The sequence below is a fragment of the Sciurus carolinensis genome, chromosome 2 (genome assembly GCF_902686445.1).
Source record: "Sciurus carolinensis chromosome 2, mSciCar1.2, whole genome shotgun sequence".
Taxonomy (NCBI): Eukaryota; Metazoa; Chordata; class Mammalia; order Rodentia; family Sciuridae; genus Sciurus; species Sciurus carolinensis.
In genome coordinates, this window is record NC_062214.1 from 49,817,830 (window position 1) to 49,836,276 (window position 18,447).

The 18,447-nt window shown below is 36.5% G+C and overlaps 1 protein-coding gene and 1 pseudogene across 3 annotated transcripts in view; one reads left to right on the top strand and one right to left on the bottom strand.

The window, feature by feature from the left end:
- Gins1 (GINS complex subunit 1) overlaps positions 1 to 17,237 on the top strand; it is a 39,461-nt gene extending 22,224 nt beyond the window's left edge. For 2 of the 3 annotated variants that reach the window (XM_047539985.1, XM_047539984.1), the window contains exons 4-7: positions 553 to 643; positions 4,586 to 4,702; positions 14,392 to 14,469; positions 16,913 to 17,237. In XM_047539985.1, coding sequence (XP_047395941.1) covers positions 553 to 643; positions 4,586 to 4,702; positions 14,392 to 14,469; positions 16,913 to 16,981 — 355 coding nt within the window. In that variant the 3' untranslated portion in view covers positions 16,982 to 17,237. The remainder of the gene's footprint in view (positions 1 to 552; positions 644 to 4,585; positions 4,703 to 14,391; positions 14,470 to 16,912) is intronic. The other variant, XM_047539986.1, reaches the window with a different exon arrangement.
- On the bottom strand, positions 5,069 to 6,302 carry LOC124976906 (60S ribosomal protein L7-like 1; annotated as a pseudogene).
- Positions 17,238 to 18,447: the final 1,210 nt, after the last annotated feature.

Consider the following 18,447-nt stretch of genomic DNA (forward strand, 5'->3'; position numbering starts at 1 on the left):
GGCAGGAGGATCACAAGTTCAAAGCCAGCCTCAGCAAGTTAGTGAGGCCCTAAATAGCTTAGCGAGAATTTGTCTCAAACATTTTTTTTTTTCTTTTTTTTTTTTGTGGTGCTGGGGATCGAACCCAGGGCCCTGTGCTTGCAAGGCAAGCACTTTACCGACTGAGCTATCTCCCCAGCCCTCAAAACATTTTTTTAAAAAAGGGGACTGGGGTATAGTTTAGTGGTTAAACTCTCTGAGTTCAATCCTTGGTACCAAAATTTAAAAAGAAAAGGTAAAAAATAAGGATCATCTAGACCTTTATAACCACTGTATTGTGACACACCTGGAGAAGTGAACAATGCCTTTGTGGCATCTGTTCACTCCATCTTCAGGTTTGTTCCACTGTTTCAAAGACACCTTCTTACAGTTGGTTTCTCTATATTAGGAAACAAGTAAAGTCCACATATTCTTTTTAGGTTGTTGTGAATCTTGCTTGAGTCTATCCTTATCAGAACAACCTCTGATACCCCTGTGATTCTTACACTGTCTAATTCCTTCTACACATTGTAGGTATGACCGGTTGCTTCGGATTAGAGCACTCAGGTGGGAATATGGCAGTGTCTTGCCAAGTGCTTTACGATTTCACATGTCTGCTGAAGAAGTAAGTGTAGCATTGTTCAAGTTTATGAAAATGTGGAGTTTCTGGTATTGATCTATAATAGTGTTGTTTCTCTTTTTAATATCTGTTCTTAGGCAAGTTTTAATTTGAGTTTGTTTTGTGTATACTATGATGGAAAAATATATGGTAGGTAGTAATTCTAAATGCTATGTGGAAAACTCTCTTATTACTCAGCAGAATAGTTCCATTTGTTATTTATAAGTGATCAATTAGTGGGGTTTAAAAACTGGTGTTATTATTTGGTGTTTTCCATAAAATACATGCATGTTTATGTATATATACACAGAGACAAGTGTACACCTATTCTTTCTTTCTCTTTTTGTTACTGAGGATTGAACCTAGGGGTGCTTTACAACTGAGCTACATTTCCAGTCCTTTTTATTTTTTATTTTGAGACAGGGTCCTGCTAAGTTGCCTAGGGCCTCACTAAATTTCTGAGGCTGGCCTTGGACTTGCTATCCTCCTGCCTCAGCCTCCTCAGTTGCTGGGATTACAGGGGTGTGCCACTGTACCCAACTGTACACACACACTTTCTAAACAATATTACAAATTTGTATTGTTAATGAAATTCTTAATTTATGCAGTCATTGAGGGACAGAACTAGCTCAGTATTTAAGGCCACGGTATTAGAGTCAGGCAGATTTGGATTGAAATCCACTTAGTGGTTCTTCACTAACTGTCCAATCTTTGACAAGTAACTTGACCTCTCTGTGACTAAATTCCCTTACTTACAAAATGAAGTTCATAGTACCTACCTGTTACAAGGTTGCAATGACTTCTGACACTACCTGGACTATTTCCTAAGGTTCAACAGTTCTCCAGAGTGACTCACAGAACCCAGGAAAGCACTATGCTTAAAACTTCAGGGTCCTAGAGAAAAAAGAATACAAAATCAGAATCCACTTAAAAAAGAGGCTTATAGGGTGAGGGCTACGAGGGTCCCAGACTTGAACCTTCTGATATCTACGCCCTATCAGGACTTAATTACCCTTCTGATACATTTATGTGTAATAGCAGTACTCATGGAATAGTCTCAACCGGGGCAGCTCATATAAGCATTGGTATCCAGAGTGCTAGAATTTCATTCCAAAAAATGATTGACTGAATCACTGGTCCTAGGATTGGGCTCAATCTGAATCCTTCCTTCCCCAGAGGTCATACTAATATCAAGAGACATATCTAGTAACATGGTTGATCTTTCTGGGGTAGCCAACCCCCACTCTGAATCATCTTGTTTGTACAAACTATCCAGGGATCCACCATGAGTCACCTTATTAGTACATTTCTATTAGAAATTACCATGAATGACAAGGTACTTCTATTACTTGAGAAATTCCATGGATTTAGAAGTTCCCTCCCAATATGCAAACAAAAGCCAGCCAATTTCTTCATTTAAAACAAAGAATTCTGTCTGGATGAGGTGGTACATACCTGTAATCCCAAAGACTGGGAAGGCTGAGACAGGAAAATCACTAGTTTGAGGCCAGCCTCAGCAAATTAGTGAAGCCCTCAGCAACTAAGTGAGACTCTATCTCAAATAAAAAGGACTGAGGATGTGACTCAGTGTTAAAGTGCCCTGAGTTAAATACCCAGTACAAAAAAAAAATCTATTTTAATTTTTTGTGGTACCAGGGATTAGACCCAGGGCCTTGTACTTACTTAGGCAAGGGGTTTACCACCAAACAGGAAATTTTATTTTGAGATAGTCCTCTAAGTTTGCCCAGGATGGTGTCAAATTTAGAGTTCTATCTCAGGCTCCTGAGTAGCAGGACTTATAGGCATGAACCATTGTACCTGGCACAATTTCTTTATTATACAGTGCATTTATGGCTAAGACATAAAAATATCTAATTTCAAAACAGGAAAATCTTTTATGCTCTAACTCTTGATTTCTTAACTTTATAGAATCTTCAGGTCACCAACATATGGAAGATAATGAAAATGGGTTATTTTGTCATATTAATATTTTTCCACAAATATTTTATAATGATGTCAGTATATTCTTTTATGAAAGGAATGTATATACTCTGCATTGCTCTTTCATCCAGGAGTGAGGTTAAATGGGGGTAATACCATCACTGCTAAATCAACTTTTGATTTTTCTCCCACTTCTTGTTCTCTTTGGGGCCTGTTACATTTTGCTGTCCTCAGTGGAGGCACTGCAGAAAAAATGAAGGTGGAAAGACTTGTTTGGAATCATCTCTGAAAAGTTTTTCATCATACTTATCACAACAAAACATTATTTAAAATTTTTGGTTATTATAAAATACAGTGTAGATTTTACCACATCCTCTTTTAACGCTTCTGGATGTTTTGGTCCATTTAATCATTCGTATTATGAAATCTAATGTATATGTAACACACATACACACACACATACAAAGAGGTGTACAAAAGAAGATAATCAGCTTCATGATGTCACCAAGAAATTTTTACGAATCCATCACCCTATTCAAGAAAGACATCACCTCATAAGCTCTGCATCCCTTCTCCCACTGTCACCACTGACACTTGTGCAGACTAATCACTTCCTTGCTTTTTAAAAATATTATTTTACCTTGCATCCCTAAGCACTATTAACTTAGTGTTTTTTATATTTGAACTTATTATGTATTCATATAGCATTTTTATGACTTTTTTCACTAAACATATTTTTGAGTCTGTCTACCCTGTTCATGTATTAGCCATAATCCATATTTTTCACTGCCATTCTGAGTAGGGGCTGCAATTTATTGTTTGTTTTTTTTTTAATTTTTTTAATTGTAGATGGACACAGTACATTTATTTTATTTATTTGTTTTTATGTGGTGCTGAGGATCCAGGTGCCAGTCTAGCAGTCTACCTCTGAGCCACAACCCCAACCCTGCAATTTATTGCTGATACTGTTTCCAATTTTTCACAGCAATGAACAATGCTATTATGAACATTCTTATAATATTGTAACAAGTATGCATTTCTAGTATATACCTGGGAATGGAATTTGCAGAAGAGGGAATATATGTCCTGATTTATACCTGTTACCCTGTCATCATCACTTATATTACCTCTTCGTTTTCAGAAGTGTTTTGGATTTTTAGTATATTAAATTATATGCACAAAATACATTTTACGGTCACTCAAGTCCAAGGTTTTCTAATCTCAATAGGCATTTTGGACTGAATAATTCTTCACTGGGGGTTGTCCTGTGTATTAGAGGGTTTTACCAACAACCATTGGGTGTTGTTCTCTAGGTACCAGTAATGTTCCCCTCCCCCAAGTCGTAACAACCAAAAATATCACCAGACATTGCCTGATGCCCACATGGCATGAGAGATCTCTTGGTTTAGTCTATAGGGTATATATTTATTTATTTATTTATTTTTGTACTAGCGATTTTACCCAAGGGTGCTTTATCCCCAGTCCCTTTTAATTTTTATTTTAATTTTTGAGACAAGTTCTCACTGAATTGCTGAGGTCTCACTAAGTTATTGGGGCTGGCCTTGAACTTGTGATCCCTCCTAAGTACCCACAGTTTCTGTTCTCAGAAGTTTACAACATCCTCAATCATAAACCTAAGAAACATTCAACCAGAAACATAATAAAAAGGACAACATTTCAAAATTACAAAATACAATTATAAAATAGCATTGATGCTATATCTGAAAACTAAGATACTTTTGAGAAAACAACCCAAATATTCATCAACTGACGAATCAATATGTATATCCACACAATGGATATACAGACTATGGAGTGACTGATAAAGAATACAGAGTTTCTTTTCTGGAAAATGGATATACAACTCTGAGAGTATACTACAAACCAATAAATTTTATACTTTAATAATGATCTATGTTGGGATGTGTGCTGCTTCTGAAGGAATGAACTTATATAATTTGTGCATATTTTCTTATAACTATTAAATGACTATCTTTATGTTTGCAGACAGAGTGGTTTAATCATTATAAAAAGTCCCTTGCTACTTACATGAGGTCACTGGGAGGAGATGAAGGTTTGGACATCACACAGGATATGAAACCTCCAAAAAGTTTATATATTGAAGTATGTATAAGTTTTTATTTTTGGTACTGGGGATTGAACCCAAAGGTGTTTAACTACTGAGCCACATCCTCAGCCCTTTTTTATATTTTTATTTAGAGACAGGGTCTTGCTAAGTTGCTTAGGGCCTCGCTAATTTGCTGAGGCTGGCTTCAAACTCATGATCCTCCTGCTTCAGCCCCCTGAACCATTGGGCTTAGAGGTGTGTGCCACCACACCTGGTGTATACTTTTTTTTTTTTTTAAGAGTTCACAAAGCTGTTGTTCAAAAGGTGGAACAGACTCAACAGAGACAAAAGAGCATAGTTTTTGTGCTTTTCTTCCTAAGTATTTCAAGTCTTTTTAATACAAGGCTCTCAGGACCTCTAGATTCAATTATGCTCCTGGACTTGGTCAACTGCTACAAATCTTAAGGAGCCCTGTATACATGCTTGGGTTATTCATTCACCAACGTTAAACCCCTGACAAAGCAGGACTTCTTTCTCCATGACATGTGCTGATTTCAGAGGCAGAGGTGGTCAATGTAGGAAACAATAGAATTTTCCTTGGAACTGGTCTGTGTTGACAGGTGCCTGACATGATCATAACTACTGTCTCTTCCCTAATCCCTTCCTTCCAGTTTCTCTGAAGATACTTGATAACAATTCCATCAAACAAAAACACATGCTTCCAACGCACTGCTTTCAGATATTCTGGGTTTAGTTCAGCTGTCGGATGAGCTGATTGATGCATTCACCCTGATAGCCAGGTAGGCCCATCTCCTTGAGGAAGCCCACCCTATTTTTGGTAGCATGACGGGCCACAGAGAGGTGGAAAGGGCACAAGAACCTAGGGATCTCTCAGAAATACTTCCCGGGGAAGACAATTTCATGAATGAGGTCTTCCAGACAAATGACATCGAACCTCCCCAGGTGCTCCTCAATCACTGTGTTGTCTGTCGGGGGGATGGTCTTATTCTTGACCTTTGCTTGTCCACATTTCAAGATGAGTTCCCAGACAGACTTGGAAATCCCTAAGTCACATAAGTTTCTACAATCCGTAGTACTTTTAGGCTTTGCGGGGTGACTTTAACAAAGACCACTAAATATTTTCTTCAAATGAAGTCTTGCAATGGTCCTCTGCACCAGCAAATCTCACCCCACTCATCCTTGGGATGCATACAAAGGCCAAGGAATGTTTATCAGGCATTTCCAAAGCATGAAGTTTCACTTCTAGTCGTCTGACGCACATTTTGTCATGTTTCTTCCGCCAGGATTCATGTAGGAATGATTCCAGTCACTTAAATCTGAACTGTTTTCCTTTTCTCTCCTTCTTTGCCAAAAACACTTGCTTTGCCTGGGTACCTTTGAGGGCCTGATGAGCTTCCTTCTTTTTCAGATTTTCTGGAAACAGAGGGTTCTTTTTTATTTGCTTTTCCTCTGCCATCTTCCCAGAGCTGCAATTACTTTACTTTTTTAAATATATAGATTGTGCTACTTTTTTGTCTAAGGTGAGAACATGAATGAATACATATTAGTTCTACTTAAAAATAAAGCAAGCATAAATCAAAACCAGTAAAGTGACCTATACGGGGATGGTGGGAATGGAGCAGCTAAAATTCTGTGGGCATACTTGTTTCTTTATCTCTGGAACCATGTAAATGTTATACCTATTACAAAAACAAAATTAAGTCAAAATAGAGATCCCTCTCTCTCTCTCTCTCTCTCTCTCTCTCTCTTTCTTTCTCTCTTTTCTCTCTCTCTCTTTTTTTTTTTGGTGGAGATGCCAGGGGTTGAAGGAATCCCTAAATTTTGAAAACAGAGTGAAACAAATAAACCTATCTTTGAAGTTGGTAGATTAATCAAATGGGAATTATTTGCTTAGTTTTTAAACATTTTCTCCCATTTTATTGCATTAAAATACACAAAACATAAATTTCATCATCTTAACCATCCTTTCTTTGTTTTTCTTTTTGGTACCAGGGATTGAACTTACTGAACCACATCCCCAGCCCTTTTTATTTTTTATTTTGGAACAGGTTCTCACTAAGTTACTTAGTGCTTCCCTAAATTGCTGAGGTTGTCTTTGAGCCTATGATCCTTCTGCCTCAGCCTCCCAAACTGCTGGGATTACAGGCGTGTACCACTGTGCTCAGCGTAACCATCTTTTAAGTATATAGTTCAGAAAGTATTAAATACTCTCATAATATTGTGCAGCCATCACACCATCCAGATTTATTTTTGTCTTATAAAACTGGAACTAAACCCACTAAACAGTAATGCCCCTCTTCCTACCCCTCCTTGAAACCACCATTCTACTTTGTCTTTATGATTTTTAACTATTCTTAAGTGGAATCATACAGTAATTGTCTTTTTGTGACAGACTTATCATGTAGCATAATGTTTTCAAGATTCATCCATTTTGTAGCATGTATCAGAATTTCCTTCCTTTTTCAGGTCTTAGCCTTAAAATGCTATTCCATTTGATGGGTAAACCATTTTCCTCATCCATTTATCCATTGATGGATAGTTCTACATTTTAGCTGTAAACTTGGGTGTATAAATACCTCTTAGAGCTAGGATCAGTGGTGCATACCTGTAATTCCAGGGAGATTGAAGCAGGAGGTTTGTAAGTTTGAGGCCAGCCTGGGTCAGTGAAACCCTATTTAAAAATAAAAAGGGCTGGTTATGTATCTCAGTGTACTCAGTGATAGTGCACCCCTGGCTTCGATCCTCAGTAAACACACACACACACAAATTGAGATCCTGCTTTCATTTCTTTTTGGTGTATATCCAGAAGTAGAATTGCTGTATCACATGGTAATTCTGTGTTTAAACTTTGAGGAACTGCCGTACTGTTTTAAAAGCACTGTACCATTTTACATTGTCCCAACAGTACACACAAGGGTTTCAGTTTCTCTACATCCTTACCAAAACTTATTTCATATTTTTCCCTTTTAAAAAAATTATGGCCATCCTAAAGAGTGAAATGGTATTTCATTTTAGGTTTGAGATTAATTTCTCTAATAATTGGTGATGTTGAGCATCTTTTCACATGCTTCTTAGCTATTTATATATCTTTGGAAAAACGTCTATTCAGTTCTTTGCCCCTTTTGAATTGGGTTTATATTTTTGTTGTGGAGTTTTAGGTTCTCTTTATATTCTGGATTTTAATCCCTTATCACAAATATGATTTGCAAATATTTTCTCCCATTCTGTTGATTGCCTCTTTAGTCTGTTAGTACTGTTTTTAGGAACACAAAAGATTAGAGCTTCATGCAGTCCAATTTGTCTGTTGTTGCTGCTGTGCCTTTGGTGTTATATCTAAGAAGTTATTGCCAAATTCAGTGTTGTCCAGCTTCTGCCCTATAGTCTCTAAGAGTTTTGTTTTAGGTCTTACATCTAGATCTTTGATCTATTTTGAGTCTGTTTTGTATGTAATGATCCAACATTTTTTTCTTTTGCATGTTGATATCCATCTTTCTTGAAAAGACTTTCCTTTCTCCATTGAATGGTATACCGATTCCCTTTTTATAAGTCATTTGACCATGTAGTTGAGTTTATTTTTTATTCTATTCCATTGCTATGTGTGTTTGTTTTTATGTCAGAACTATGACTATCTTAATTATTGAAACTTTGTAGTAAGTTTTGATATCAGGAAATGAGTCCTCCAAATTTGTTCTTTTTCAAGATTGCTTTGGCTGTTTGAGGTCCCTTGAGATTTCATATGAATTGTAGGATTGTTTTTTTTTTAATATTTTTGTTGTTGTTGTAGATGGGCAGAATACCTTTATTTTATTTGTTTATTTTTTATGTGGTGCTAAGGATTGAACCCTAACCCTCTCACATGCGTGGCAAGCGCTCTGCCACTGAGCTAAAGTCCCAACCCCAGATTGGTTTTTCTATTTGTCCCAAATATCTCTTTGAGGGGTTGTATTGACTCTGTAGACTGGTTTGAGTACTATTGACCTCTTAATATTGTTATCTTCCAGTTCATAAACACGGGTGATATATCCACTTATTGTTATCTTCTTTAAATTCTTTTGGCAGTGTTCCATAGTTTTCATTGACACGAGTAAGTTAATTCCTAAGTTTTGTGTTCTTTTTCATATTATAGTAAGTGGAATTATTTTTATAGTTTCCCTTTTCAGACTGTTCATTGTTGGTGTATAGAAATGGAACTCTGTGTGTGTGTGTTGTCTATGTATCCTGATACTTTGCTGAGTTTTTTTCACTAGTTACAGTTTACTTTGTTCATGGGAGGATCTTTAAGGTTTTCTACATGTATAGTCATATCATCTATGAACAGAAGTAATTAATTCTTTCCATTGGTTTGTGTTTATTTATTTACTATTTTTTTTTTTTTTTTTTTTTTTTTGTGGTGCTGGGGATTGAACTCAGGGCCTTAGTGCTTGCGAGGCGAGCACTCTACCAACTGAGCTATCTCCCTAGCCCTATTTACTTGTTTTTTGAGACAAGATCTTGTTAAATTGCTGAGGCCAATCTGGAACTTGTGGTTCTCCTGCCTCAGCAGGTGGTATTATAGAACACTACCATGCTGAACCTCTTTCCAATTTAGATGCTTTTATCTTTTCTTGCCTAATGACTTGGTTATACCTTCTAGTTATATATTGAACAGAGTGACAAAAGTGAGCATTCCTGAACTTGGAGGAAAAGGTTTCAGTCTTTCACCATTGATATGATGTTTTCTGCGGATTTTTCTTTCTTTTTTTTTCCTTTGCAGTATTGGAGATTGAATCGAGGGTGCCCTACTGCTGATTTATACCCCAGCCCTTATTTTTTTAAGTTAATTAACTAATTTACTTATTTTGTGGTGTTGGGAATCGAGCCCAGGGCCTCATGAATGCTAAGCAAGCATTCTACTACTGAGCCACACCCCCAGCCCATTTTTAAAAATTTTATTTTGAAATAGGGTCTAAATTGTGGAGGCTAGCCTCAAATTGTCAATCCTTCTGCCTCAGCCCCTGAGTTGCTGGAATCACAGGTGTATAGTATAGCACCCATCTATTGCAGTGAATTTTTTGTGTATGGCTTTTATTTTGTGGACATAATTTCTTTCTATTCCTAGTTTGTTAAGTTTGTCTTGAAAAGGTGTTGAATTTTGTCAGATGCTTTTTTTCATACCTGTGGAAGTGATTATGTAGTCCTCCTGGAGAATATGAGGGAGGGATCCAAGTCATTTTCAAAGGTGGTAAGTTGGCAGTACAAACTATATCAGAGAAGCAACAGAATTTAAAAGGGAAATTTATTATACAATAACTGGTTAACAAAAGCAGTAGGAATAAAAGCTAGACTAATGTCATTTTGTAATCTTAATGCCAGAAGGAAGTAGTTACTTAATCTTTATGTGACTAGTTGGACTTTTGTAATGGATAATTATGGATAATAGTTAATATCCAAAAAGGACCACTTGTAAGAGGAAGTACAAGAAGTACCAAAATACAAAACCTTGTCTGAAAAGCCCATTAGACCTGTCTTACAGTTTATAGGAAATTCAGGGAGAAGATTATGGTAAATGACCCCACCAAAATCCACAACAAAATCTTGATTGTGGCAAGATAAACCAAACTACCCATCCACTTTCTTCAACAAATAAATTGCCAAGAGGAAGAAAAAAAATAAATAAATAAAAAAAGGGAGGGAAACCTATACATTAAGACAAGACATTGAAAAAAAAAAAAAAGCAAAACATGTATTTTGTAGCTCTAGTGAATTCTGATTTTGGCTTAGAAACTTAAGAAAAAATCATGAGACAATTGGGGTCATTTAGATATTAAATGAATATTTCTTGATATTAAAAACTTGAGATAATAGTGAGACTATGTTCTTAAAAAGAATTTTATTTGTAGTAATAGATACTAAAATAATTGAGAAGTGAGGGAGGGAAACTTATTGGGCCACATGTTGATAATTGTTTAAGCTAGTTGAAGTGAATCTGCAGGATCATCTTATTAGTCTTTTTACTTTTGAATATGTTCATTGTTTTCCATAATAACGATCTAGGGCTGAGAATGTAGTTCAGTGGTACAGCTTGTGTTTAACACACATAAGATTTTGGGCTCAATCCCCAGCAACCTCCTATCTACCCAAAGGGGAAAATAAAAGTCTGCTTAAAGAAATAAATAGGTGGTAAAGATTTTTATAATAGTATTTCAAGGTTAAAATACTTTGGGAATCATGGTAAGATTCTGGAGTAATCATAGGACATGATGAAATTATCTGAAAAAGTAGGAGGCTGAGACTTGTCATTGAAATTGGCTTTAGTGGAAGGAAACAATCTTTCTTTTTTTCTTTTCCTTGCCCCTGTCCCTGCTCCTTCCCTTTCCCCTTCCTTTCCCCTTCCTCTCCCCACTCTCTCTCTCTCTCTATCTCTCTCTTTCCTTTCTGTACTGGGGATTGAACTTTACCACTGAGCTAAGTCCCCAGTCCTTTTTATTTTGAAACAGGGTCTCATTAAGTTGCTGAGGGCTTCACTAACTTGCTGAGGCTGACTTCGAACTTAGGATCCTCCTCAGCCTTCTGAGTCACTGGGATTATAGGTGTGTGCCACTGCACCCAGTGGTAGCAGTGTTTTGATGCCAATCCTACTACTTGAGAATAAATACTAGTCTGAGTTCTTATGAGGATGAAAACTGTTCTGCTTATTTTCTGGGGCAGCACTCAGTGCTGTATTCACGTGTCTCTTCTCACCTGGGGACACCTTGGAAGGTTCTTTACAGTTTCAAAGGTGGTTATGAAAAGGCTGCCTCACTCTTCCAAAGAGGAATTGTTCCCGATTCTTGTCACATGAGGCTGTGTCTGTTCCTTCGTGGTGTACCAGTAAGAATTCCTGGGGAAATCTGATGACTAAAGGAAATTGGAATAATCTCTTCTAAAAGTAGACATTTGGCAAACTGTCCTATTCCCAGGTATTGATAAAAATTTTATGGGTGAGATCTATAAGAATCAGCCTGGAAGAGATCTAAAACTTTTTGTAGGTAGATATTTGAAATGCTTTGTTTTTCAGGATTTTCAGACAGGAAAGGATCCAATGATATCTTCCTTTACTCAGGGTGTTCTTGCTTTGAGCATTGACATACATACACATTCAGAGATTTTCCATTCTTCTTTTTCTCCATCAAAGCAGGACAATGGGAACCATGAGACTACCACAATAGTAATATTAGGTCTAAGTATACAAAAAGGAAATAGATGGAAAGCCTAGTATTTTTTCTCTGTAGGAATTTATATGATACCTAATTTCTTCTTGTTTACTATCTTTTTTTTATCGGAAACAAGTGGGATACATGTTGTTTCTCTGTACATGGAGTAAAGGCATACCATTTGTGTAATCATAAATTTACATAGGGTAATGTTGGTTGATTCGCTCTGTTATTTTTTCCCTTTCCCCCACCCCTCCCACCCCTCTTTTCCCTCTATACAGTCCTTCCTTCCCCCATTCTTGCCCCCCTCCCTAACCCTAACTGTAACCCTAAAACTAACCCCTCCCACGCCCCATTATGTGTCATCATCCACTTATCAGCAAGATCATTCTTCCTTTGGTTTTTTGAGATTGGCTTATCTCACTTAGCATGATATTCTCCAACTTCATCCATTTGCCTGCAAATGCCATAATTTTATCATTCTTTATGGCTAATATTCCATTGTATATATATATATATATGCCACAGTTTCTTTATTCATTCATCATCTGAAGGGCATCTAGGTTGGTTCCACAATCTGGCTATGGTGAATTGAGCAGCAATGAACATTGATGTGGCTATATCTCTGTAGTATGCTGATTGTAAGTCCTTTGGGTATAGGCCAAGGAGTGGGATAGCTGGGTCAAAGCTGGTTGCATTCCAAGTTTTCTAAGGAATCTCCATACTGCTTTCCAGAGTGGCTGCACTAATTTGCAAACCCACCAGCAATGTGTGAGTGTACCTTTTTCCCCACATCCTCGCCAGCACCTGTTGTTGCTTGTATTCTTGATAATTGCCATTCTAATTGGGGTGAGATGGAATCTTAGGGTGGTTTTGATATGCATTTCTTTTATTACTAGAGATGTTGAACATTTTTCCTTATGTTTGTTGATTGCTTGTAGGTCTTCTTCTGTGAAGTGTCTGTTCATTTCCTTAGACCATTTGTCGATTGGGTTATTTGTAATCTTGGTGTTGAGTTTTTTGAGTTCTTTATAGATTCTGGAGATTAATGCTCTATCTGAAGAATGATTGGCAAAGATTTTCTCCCACTCTGTAGGCTCTTTCTTCGCATTGCTGATAGTTTCCTTTGCTGAGAGAAAGCTTTTTAGTTTGAATCTATCCCAGTTATTGATTCTTGCTTTTATTTCTTGTGCTATGGAAGTCCTGTTGAGGAAGTCTGGTCCTAAGCCGACATGTTGAAGATCTGGACCTTGAAACTCTAGCCAGAGCAATTAGACAGACCAAAGAAATTAAAGGGACACGAATAGGAAAAGAAGAACTCAAACTATCCCTATTTGCTGATGATATGATTATATTACTTAGAGGAACCAGGTAATTCCACCAGAAAACTTTTAGAACTCATAAGTGAATTCAGTAAAGTAGCGCGATATAAGATCAATGCTCATAAATCTAATGCATTTTATACATAAGTGATGAATCTTTTTTTTTTTTTTTGATATCTCTCAAATTTTTTTTTTTCTTTTTTTTTTTTTTGGATTTTTTTTTTTTCTTTTTATTGTAAACAAATGGGATACATGTTGTTTCTCTGTCTGTACATGGCGTAAAGGCATACCATTTGTGTAATCATAAATTTACATAGGGTAATGTTGTTTGATTCATTCTGCCATTTTTTCCCTTCCCCCCCTATAAGTGATGAATCTTCAGAAAGAGAAGTTAGGAAAACTACCCCATTCACAATAGCTTCAAAAAAAATAAAATACTTGGGAATCAATCTCACAAAAGAAGTGAAAGACCTCTACAATAAGAACTACAGAACACTAAAGAAAGAAAGAAAACCTTAGAAGATGGAAAGATCTCCCATGTTCTTGGATAGGAAGAATTAATATTGTCAAAATGGCCATACTACCAAAAGTGCTATACAGATTCAATGCAATTCCAATTAAAATCCCAATGACGTACCTTACAGAAATAGAACAAGCAATCATGAAATTCATCTGGAAGAATAAGAAACCCAGAATAGCTAAAGCAATCCTTCGCAGGAAAAATGAAGCTGGGGGGTATTTCAATACCAGAACTTCAACTATACCTCAAAGCAATAGTAACAAAAACGGCACCAAAATAGACAGGTAGATCAATGGTACAGAATAGAGGACACAGACACAAACCCAAATAAATACAATTTTCTCATACTAGACAAAGGGGCCAAAAATATGCAATGGAGAAAAGATAGCCTCTTCAACAAATGGTGCTGGGAAAATTGGAAATCTATATGCAACAGAATGAAACTAAACCCATATCTCTCACCATGCACGAAACTAAACTCAAAATGGATTAAGGACCTCGGAATCAGACCAGAGACCCTGCATCTTGTTTACTATCTATTAAAAAATCATTTAAGCTGGGTACAGTGGCATGAATCTGCAGTGTCAACCACTTGGGAGGCTGAGTCAGGAGGATCACTTGAGCCTAGGAGTTCAAAACCATCCTGAGCAACATCTTAAAGAATGAAAAAAAAAAAAATTTAGATAAAGTATCAGGTTTTTTTCTTTCAGGTGCGGTGTCTGAAAGACTATGGAGAATTTGAAGTTGATGATGATGGCACTTCAGTACTACTTAAAAAAAATAGCCAGGTATTTCTTGTCATTAGATATTTTATGTTGAATCTTGTTAAGAGTGTTGAATGTGGAAATGTAGAGTCAGTAGCAAAATAAATACCACCTTGTGGTAATCATCTATATTTTAGGCATTATGTTTATTCTTTATATTTTCTAAATATATTTAATATTAAGTATTTTCTAGGGAAATTATTTTTATGGGCCTTAGTCTAGGTATGTGGTAGATCATTATTCCAGGGCTTTTAAAATGTTGGATTATGTTCCTGTCTTCAAACTGTAATTAACTGTAATTCAAATTATAATTTTAAAAAGTTCCTGTGTAGTCATTTTCTGCATGAATTAAACCTTAACCTAATTATTTGGCAAACAATAACGATATAGATGAAGAATTTCTTAGTAATTTGTAGATAGCTTTGTATTTGAACCTGGGGGCATTTTATCACTGAGCTGCATCCCCAGCCTTTTTTTAATTTTATTTTGAGACAGGGTCTTACTAAGTTGCCAAGGCTGGCTTCGAACTTGTGATTCTCCTGCCTTAACCTCCTGAGTCACTGGGATTACAGGTGTGGGCCACTGTATCTGGCTAATATATAAGAATTTTAATAGGGAAAGATTAAAGTTGTAAAGTTGTAATTGGAGCTAAATTTTTCTTCATACAGCATCTCAATATGTTTCCTTAAAAATCTTCACATTTGGTGGGTTCACATTAGCTAAGCTTATTTTTATCCTGTTTCTGTTTTGTGAAATCACAGTATATGAGGAAAAAAGCCTTTATAAGAACCATTTTTTTCTTTTTCTGACTGTCATCTTGATACTGACCAGTTAAGTGTCTAATGACCCCAAAAGTTATTGGTGCTAAGCCCAGGAGCAAAAGAATGCTTCAGGTCACATGTACTTGGGCTTATTTTCTAACAGAGTGAGTTGATCTATTATACTGCTACTTTTAGAGCAGTTGGCTCCTAAAGTAAAGGTTGAATATTTTTAAAACAGATTTAAGGTACCATCAAATCTTTGGTTGTTAAAGTAATTTCACTCCCATACATCTTAGAGATATATACCAATGAATCAAAATCAAGTAATTAATTCATGTTGTCATAAAAAACAATCTGTATTGCTAGAGGATATAACAGGAAGTTGTAGTTCACAAGAGCAAAGCTGTCTTCAGAAAGCAAGATATGTAAAGATACCACTTCATCCCCAAACATTGTCTTGTGGTCAAAACTATTTCTTAGGCTTTATTTCTGATTATTTCTGATTGCCTGCTGTGGCAATGATTCCTTGGCCCTATTAGCATACTCATTTGCTCCTGTGGACCATGTAAACACAGCTTTCCTTTTTTTTTTAAAATATATATATACATACATATATATATATATATATCATACATATATGTGTATATATATATATATATATTTAGTTGTAGATGGACACACTACCTTTATTTATTTATTTATTTATTTACATTTATGTGGCATTGAGGCTTGAACCCAGTGCCTCACACGTGCTAGGTAAGCACACTATCACTGAGCTACAACCCCAGCCCAGCTTTCCTCTTTTTGTGCTTTTAACTCTTGTCTTCAGCTGTCACCTTTCCCTCAACTGTAGAAATGGAGACATTAAAATAAAAACATAATCAACTGTATTTGAAACTTATTATCAACTGTTTGATTCGAGGGGTTTCTAAAATGTCATACCAGGGCTAAGGGTGTAGCTCAGAGGTAGGCGCTTGCCTACCATGCCTCTGGTTTAGTCCTCAGCCCTGAAAAAGAAATTATGGTAAAATATGCAAAGCATCCAATTCATCATCTTAACTGTTTAGCACGTATCTGTAATCCTAGTGACTTGGGAGACTGAGGCAAGAGGATTCCAAGTTCCAATAAATAAATAATTCTGACCACATCTAGAATTGATTGTCTATAGAATCTATGGTGTTCATCATCTATGTAATATAAACATTAATAGGGAAACATTTTCTTACCATCAATTTTTATTTATTTATTTATTTTATGTGGTGCTGAGGATTGAACCCAGTGCCTCACACGTGCTACACAAGCACTCCATCACTGAGTTACAACCCAACCCACCATAAGTTCTTTAATACTTGACAATATGGAAGACATTGTTTTGATAGTAGTCCTTGGCCTGTGTGTCCCCATGACTAGTTTGGAAGAGTTTAGTCACAGGTCTTTCATAAGGCCTTTGGGTTTATGAGGTAGGACTTTCAGGTGCAGTGTCACTGAAGTTACATTTTGCTTCTTGAGTAGTTTTGATTCACTATAGCTCTAAGTGGCATCAATTTTGGTTGATTATAATGACAACGTTTAGCTTTTCACTACTCAGATGCAGGAGTTTCAAAAACATAATCAACTGCTGCTTTTTAATGATGCAAAATATAATTTAAAATTTTTTCTCAGTCACTTCTCTTACTCTTCTCCCCTCTACTCCCTTTCCTCTGTAGCACTTTTTGCCTCGGTGGAAGTGTGAGCAGTTGATCAGACAAGGAGTTCTGGAGCATGTCTTGTCATGACTGTGTCATGTCATGACTACGTCCTGTGGTAACCACATGTGGAGGCACTGCCAGATCTTGCCACATATGAGGCTGAACCCATGCCACAGAAATGTCTCTCCTTCTCCCCATACCTCCCTCTTTTATTAAAAATTTACAGGTGACTTTAAGGTAACCAAAAAGGTGTTGCTCAATGGTAGAGTGCTTGCCCTGAACATGGGAAGCCCTGGATTTCATTCCCAGAACCTCAAATGAATTAAAAAAAAAAATAAATAAATAACCATGAATACTTGGCTAACATGTATTAAGGACCTTTGTTTTTGTGTTGTACACCATTCTTCCTGCTCCTTTCTGTAAAAAAACTATCTAGCCAGGCGTGGTGGCATACAGCTGTAATCCCTGCTTCTAAGGAGGCTAAGGCAGGAGGATTACAAGTTCAAGTTCAGCCTTAGCAACTTAGTGAGGCCCTAAGCAATTTAGTGAGACTGTCTCAAAAATAAAAAGGGTTGTGAATGTGGTTCAGTGATAAAGCACCCCTGGGTTGAATCTCTGGTGCCAAAAAATCTGTGTCTATAATCATAACATTCCCAACTGTCGTTGTAGTATGTTTTTATAAATGAAAATATTTGTAAATGAAAATATTTGAGTCTCTTTGGAGTATCATGGCTGTATAAATAGAAGGCAGATCTCTGTGCATCTTGAGTGTTTTCTGGTAGTATGTATTGTGTATGCCAGGAGGCCAAATTTCTGGAATACATATTTCTAAATCATTTGGGTAAAGATGATTTTCTAAAAAAATTTTCATGATCTGTAATAGTAATGGCATATGTAATATGTAAATTTATTATATGACTATTTGGAAAGGAGGGAGGAAGGACACTATGGATATTGCCATTTCCAGAAAACTTCCTTTTCTAGCCCTAATTTCTATGTCCCTTTGCAAAGCAGTAAGACTGATGCTCACCCACCAGCTCAAAATAGAGGACTACACCCCCAGCCTGAGTCCTTATGGAAAATGAATGAATACCAGTTGAAAACTTGAAATTGTGGTGTTGTATCAATTTGTACTGACTGGCTATCTCTAATTATGACTGGAATTTTAAGCATAAATCACTTTTTTCTTATAAAGGTAATAAATATGCAGTTAAAAAAGTAAAAACTGTACAGTATAGAAAATGAAGGTAATGACTAAGGATGTAACTCAGTGGTAAAATGATTGCCTGGCATGCATGAGGCCCTACGTTCGATTCTCAGTACCACCAAATAAATAAATAGATAGATAGATAGATAGATAAATAAAGTGCCCTTTCCTTACTAAATATTATAGTGTGGCCACCATTAGCTGCACTCATAGATGGAGTACAATCCTATTTGCTTTGTCATTTGCTTTCAAGTTTTTGTTTGTAGGTCAGTGTGAGTCTGTGCCTTGTCAGTGTTTTGAGTTGTCTGTTCCTCTAAAACAAACCACCTGAAATGTGGTGGTTTTA